Raw genomic sequence first — 6,174 nt, forward strand, 5'->3', positions numbered from 1 at the left:
GGGGAGGCGGGCGGCGGGGCGGGGGTGGGCGCGCAGGAGGCGGAGGCGGCGCGCTCCTCGGTGCGGTCGCGCGGCTGTATCGACAGGCGGCGGCTCTCGGCGACGACGTCGTGGATGTCGTGGCGGGTCCAGCGCGTGGTGTCAGCCTCGCGCTGCCGCGACCCGGTGACGAGGGCGGGGTGCAGACGCACGGAGTGCAGCAGCGGCGCCAGGCCGCGCTCCCACCAGTCGCGTGCGGGCGGGCCCGCGCATTCCCCGCGCAAAGTCTCCAGCAGCGTGCAGGGGTGGGTGGCGTAGAGTGCGTGGAAGAGCGCGAGCTGTGCGAGCTGGAGGTGCGCGCGCGCGGCGGGCGATGGCGGGGGGTCGAGCGCGGCGGGACGCAGGAGGGCGTCGGCGAGGTCGGGCCAGTGCGGGGCGGCGAGCGCGGGCGCGGCGTGCAGCAGTGCGGCCAGAGTGAGCAGCGCGTGCAGCAGCGGAAGGGGGTCGCGCTCGAGGCGCGCGGCGCGCAGGAGTGCGGGCGCGAGCGGGTGGGCGGGCAGGCGATGGAGCCAGGCCGGGCGGCGCGCGACGAGCGGTGCGAGCGCGGCGAGGGCGTGGTGCCGCTGGACGCGCTCGCCGCGCATCTGCTCGAGCAGGGCGTCGAGTAGGTGGCGCGCGTGAGGCTCGGGGGCGCGGGCGAGCAGGTCGAGGGCGCGCGCTGCTCCGGTGCGAGCGTGGTAGAGCAGCAGCGCGCGCGTGAGCCAGGGCTCGCGCACGGCGGCGTACAGCGCGCCCACGGCGTCGGCGGCATCGCGCGACTCCAGGAGCGCGAATACCTCGCCGGCCTCGCACGCCGCCAGCATCTCCGACAGCCTGCCGCCGCAACAGACATGTCTCACATTATATAAAATGCAATAAAAAGTAGCGAATGATGAAACAAACAAAATGAAACAATTGTGGTGAAAGCTTAGCTTCAGCTAAGTTTCATTGTATTCAAACATTTAAATTTGTTTATTTATATCACATAAGATACACATATTTTTTTACTAGAGAAAAAATGTCATATTGTAAGAGTGTAGAAATTTTATTTTGTGACAATAAATGATTTTCTTTCTCTCCATTGTTTTATTCATTTGTCCAGGCTCCATATTATTATGCATAAACACATTAATTTCTTTCAATTGCTTGTATACTTAATATATTACATACAATGACTAAATCATTGAATATGATTTAAAAGAGAAAAAGAAATATCTGAGATCGGGTAATGGTGTTTCATTGGTTTACATAAAACTTGCTATGTTGATGACCTTGTAAAACCCGACAATGTCATGGAGGACAGACAAATGAATCAATCAAAATCTATAAAATATGTACTAGAGGTAGTAGAGGAGGCTTTATCACTAGAAGCCTTGAAGTGGACAATGTATAATACAATAATAATGGGTACTTTTAATATATAGATTTTATTTAAGAAATAGATTAGAGGCAGACAAACACTGAAATATAAATATCTTCTCATTCCAAGTAAAATAACATGAACAATCATTATCATTAAATGGCATCATTCCTACAATATATAATTTAAAATAATCAATGTAGAATGTTGTCATGTAGCATTTGTCTTGGTTTAGAGAGGTAAAAATCCATAGTAGCTGTTATAGATGTAAAACAAGATAAAATGTTGTTTATAACAATATAGTAAGTATTCTTCTAATGAAACAAATAGTAAATGTCACATATGAATGCTATTGGATACCAATACCAAATGTTAACGTTTTTTAATTTGTTTTGTTTATTTGGATGTTTTTTTTCACTGTTTCTTAGGACTATATTATAAATTTAATAAAGTATAAGTAATATCTAAGGTCCTAATAAAATTAATTAATATTTACTAGTGCAAATTACTAATAAACATAATAACAATGGTCTTATCGGAACGCAAAGTGCAACTCAGCGACGCGTAGTTCTGCGAATGCATATTAAATGTTTTATGTTTTGTGATATTTGTTGTTTTTAAGGGTTTTGTATGACACTATTTGTGGATACAAATACGGTAATACTAGACTGCGTGGCCCGTTGACTCGTCTAATAAAAACTTACCAACTAGTAGCTCGGAGAGATGATCCGTCCGGTACCGACGCTGGTGGAATTTTGATGTAGGCTTTATTTCACTTTGTAAAAGATAATTCTAATAATAAGAAGCTAAAACATAACTAATAGAAAGTGTTATATTGCAGGACAATCTAGCTTTTCTTGTTCTTTCTTGTATAAAATAATCATTCACTTCCAGTATGACAAATTAAAATGATAATCAAAGACAAATGACAATGACATCCACATATGACGACAGTGACAGCCGGTTGACAATTTAATGCAGTGTTACAAGTGAAAATGATTATTTCGATGCATTTTTGATGATTTGTAATTTATTTGAACAAAATCTGGTAGAAAAGAGAAATTAGCATTAAAACCAAGATGAGATTAGGGCAGATGAGTAGGGCTTTTTTTTATAAGAGAAGGGGGCAAACGAGCGGCGGGAACACCGAGGTGATTAGAGGTGATCAATGGACATCTGCAACACCAGAGGACACGTATGTTAAGAATACCATGAACTGCGAAACGCACCGATCTTTACCCAGCTCCAAATACGAACATGTACAGCAAATGCTGTCTCATGCATGCATTCTTGCATATTTTGGCCACCAATGTGCAGAGGAGATGACAGCCTAGAGAATAGTGGTTAGGAACACTGACGGCAGGAGATCGCGCGGCCGCTCCCCAAGTGAAGCGACCAAGTGAAGGACCTTTCATCATCCAATTTTTACGCAGTCGTTAGAGACGCGCTGGACCGCAGTCGGTGGAAGCTAATCGTCATTAACCCTGATGTTGATCACGATCCTCAGCCACGAGGAGCCGAGAGAGAGAGAGAGAGAGTAATTTATTTACATTTAATAGTAAGATTACTTTCTCTTCAATAAAGCAGTATAAATAATTAACAATTTAGGCGAATTTTCATCCTCCCTTACTGCCTTAAAAACTTTGTTTTACATAAATGGGCGTATTAAAACATAACGTGTTCTTTTCCATAATTGACTAAGAGGGTAACACAAAAGCTAAAAGTCACAGTCACTTGTCAATGTCAACAACAGTCAAGAATTGATCAATATATTGCGAAAATTTCGAAAACTAACCTAAAATGTTAAAATGAATGAAATATTAGCTTTATATTTGCTAAATATGTAAAAAAAAATATATATTATATTGTTGTTAAACCATTTGCGGAAAAGTGTAGTTATCTTTTACTTACATTAATATGATATTAAATATGTTAAGAGCTGTTTCTAGTATTTATATTGAGAGCCAGGCTTTGGCGACCGCTAGACGTGATGTTTTTAAATTATTTCGTAAGTTTCATCCCATCATATATAAGCCATACTGTCATAATCCATTTAAACTTCTGCATTTATTTTAAATGAGAAAAAAACTGTCCTTTCCAGTACCGCAGTAACCTCCAGTACTCCCAAAACGTATTCATGAAAGATTTTTTTTTCAATAATATGCTAAGTGTAAAATTTTGAACTTCTAGGCACGGCAGGTTATGCTGGTATATCCACAAACCAGGTGAATAAGGTTTTCTTATTTTTAGTCATATTTTTTAAATTTCTATCATGTTCTAACCTGTGTAATTATTTATGCAAGCAACCAAGAAAAATTAGGAAATATAAAACGGTAACTGCATTATACTGCATGTTATGCTTGCTATGAAGAAGTACAGCTTACATGCATGTATTCATTAAATTGTTGTTGACTTTTAGACAGTACTGACAGAAGCAAGTCCACAAACAAAGTCTGCCGTCTCATCAGTGGATTCTCCCACACATTCTGCACCTCCACCACCCCCACCTCCGAACCCGCCGCGCAGAGGATGGGTGGCCGCTGCGGCTTTTGCTCTCACAGCATCAGTTGGAGGAGTATGTTCATCTTGTAAACACATTCATGTTAACTCTGTGTAAAATACGAAAAACATAATAATATGGTGATATTGTTTCATATCTTTTGCTATGTATTTTTGCAAAAGTATTTTACTTTGATGTCCTTTTATTTTAATAAAAAAACTGATTAGTGAATGTGATGTTGCAGGTGTACTTTATCCGGAAGTTGAACACATCAGAGGAGCAGCCGCTACTGACTGAGAGTAAGTGTCTTTATTGTACCCATTACATAATGACAAAACTTATGTTTAAAAATTTAGGAATATTACTTTATTTGTAAACTATATTTTAAAAGCACATTTAATTTGTAAAATATCTGTAACAGAAAAAGTTGCAGAAGTGACCAAGAAGGAGGACCCACCGATTCCGGCGAGCCCCGAGGGCCTTCCACAGCATGTGGACTACCTCGTGGTGGGCGCGGGCACGGCGGCGTTCGCGGCGCTGCGGGCCATCCGCAGCCTGCGTCCCGACGCCCGCGTTCTTCTGGTGGGCGACGAGCACGCTCTGCCCTACATGCGCCCGCCCCTCACCAAGGAGCTGTGGGGGGAGCCCGACCTGGCCAAGAAAGCTATAGACCCCGATACCTTAATATTCACACAGTGGAACGGCAAGAAGAGAAGGTCAGTGGTTGCTTAAAACAAGGAAATGTATTCCATTTATAAGAGTAAGGGATATGTGGATGGGTTCAGGCTAGCGTACGAGCCGAGCGTGTTCTACACGGCGGCGGAGAAGCTGCGCGAGGGCGCGGCGGGCGCGGGCGTGGCGCGCGGCTGGACCGTGCGCGCGCTGGACGTGGCGGCGCACGAGGCGCAGCTGGCCGCCGCCGGGCACACCGCCACGCTCACCTACGGCAAGTGCCTCATAGCCACAGGTGCGTCTCGTATCTTATCTGGGATGTGGACGGCGTCACTTTAGTGTCGACAACCGGATGAGATGGAGACGGTGGTCGTGTGCAGGCGTGCGCAGTGCGCGGTCGGCGGTGCTGCGCGGTGCGCGCGAGGCGGGGCTGGCGCTGGGCGTGCGCACGGCGCGCGAGGCGGCGCGGCTGGCGGAGCGGCTGGAGCGCGCGCCGGCGGGGGAGGTGGCGGTCGTGGGCGGCGGCCCCTACGCCTGTGAAATGGCCGCAGGACTGGCGCACGCGCGTAAGATCTGTTCGCCTTTACGTATATGCTTCCTGCTCTAGCAACTGGCACGCATTTTAAAATAGAACATATATTTTGATGTTGTGTAAAATGTGTCGCGTGCAGTGCGCGAGACGGACAAGTCGGTGGTGATGGTGTACAAGGAGGAGGCGCCGCTGGCGCAGCTGCTGCCGCGGCACCTGGCGCTGGACGCCGCGCGTCGCCTGCGCCGCCTCGGCGTGCGTCTGCTGCCGCACAGTCAGTACCGAGCGCCACATAGCTAGTTATTGCACGAGAAGAACGTCAACGTCTGTGTTCATAAACTAACTGATATGTCACAGCGGAGGTGACGGACAGCAGCGTGAGGTCCGACCGCGTGCGGCTGCAGCTGACGCGGCTGGCGGGCGAGGAGGCGCAGCAGCAGGGGGAGGAGCGGGGGGAGGAGCAGGGAGCGGAGCGCACGCTGGAGGCGGGGCTGGTGGTGGAGTGCATGGGCAGCGAGGCGAACGTGGAAGTGGCGCGCGCGGCGGGGCTGGAGGTGCACCCCGAGCTGGGCGGCATCGTGGTGAACGCGGAGATGCAGGTGAGGCGCGGAGATGGGTGAGTGTTGTGTGCGGGGCGCGCTGAATGTATAGCATGGGGTGTGTCAGGCGCGCACGGACGTGTTCGCGGCGGGCGACGTGGCGTGCTACTTCGAGCCGGCGCTGGGGCGGAGGCGCGCGCTGCGGCACGACCACGCGGTGGCGTCGGGCCGGCTGGCGGGCACCAACATGGCCGGGGACGCGCCGCGCGCCTACACGCACCAGCCCATGTTCTGGTCCGACGTGGGCCCCGACATCGGCATCGAGGTCTCTATCTCACCTCGTACATCCTAAGTTACATACTTACTTGAAACATAATATGAGATGCGAGTGCCACGTTTCAGGCTATCGGCATTGTAGACGCTCAGCTGCCCACGGTGAGTGTGTTCTGTGAGGACGCGGTCAGCGAGGGGGTCTCTGACGTCAAGCTGCAGGCGGCGACAGCGGCCGAAGAGGCCGGGGCGGAGGCGGAGGCGGGGGCGGGGGCGAGCCTGCAGG

The 6,174-nt window shown here is 49.2% G+C and overlaps 2 protein-coding genes across 2 annotated transcripts in view; one reads left to right on the plus strand and one right to left on the minus strand.

Annotated features, from left to right (window-relative positions):
- Tsc1 (tuberous sclerosis 1 protein hamartin) overlaps positions 1-2,322 on the minus strand; it is a 4,400-nt gene extending 2,078 nt beyond the window's left edge. The window contains exons 1-2 of the mRNA XM_013315914.1: positions 2,083-2,322; positions 9-852 (exon numbers count right to left, since the gene is read on the minus strand). Of these exons, the coding sequence (XP_013171368.1) occupies positions 9-842 (834 nt within the window). The 5' untranslated portion in view covers positions 843-852; positions 2,083-2,322. The remainder of the gene's footprint in view (positions 1-8; positions 853-2,082) is intronic.
- A 791-nt stretch (positions 2,323-3,113) lies between these two features.
- The window catches only part of LOC106120564 (apoptosis-inducing factor 1, mitochondrial), a 3,402-nt gene continuing 341 nt past the window's right edge, over positions 3,114-6,174 (plus strand). The window contains exons 1-11 of the mRNA XM_013315915.1: positions 3,114-3,386; positions 3,569-3,603; positions 3,798-3,953; positions 4,123-4,177; positions 4,300-4,594; positions 4,664-4,845; positions 4,931-5,116; positions 5,222-5,353; positions 5,437-5,678; positions 5,746-5,943; positions 6,021-6,161. Coding sequence (XP_013171369.1) covers positions 3,296-3,386; positions 3,569-3,603; positions 3,798-3,953; positions 4,123-4,177; positions 4,300-4,594; positions 4,664-4,845; positions 4,931-5,116; positions 5,222-5,353; positions 5,437-5,678; positions 5,746-5,943; positions 6,021-6,161 — 1,713 coding nt within the window. The 5' untranslated portion in view covers positions 3,114-3,295. The remainder of the gene's footprint in view (positions 3,387-3,568; positions 3,604-3,797; positions 3,954-4,122; positions 4,178-4,299; positions 4,595-4,663; positions 4,846-4,930; positions 5,117-5,221; positions 5,354-5,436; positions 5,679-5,745; positions 5,944-6,020; positions 6,162-6,174) is intronic.

This window comes from Papilio xuthus, unplaced genomic scaffold (genome assembly GCF_000836235.2).
Source record: "Papilio xuthus unplaced genomic scaffold, Pxut_1.1 DF826949.1, whole genome shotgun sequence".
Taxonomy (NCBI): Eukaryota; Metazoa; Arthropoda; class Insecta; order Lepidoptera; family Papilionidae; genus Papilio; species Papilio xuthus.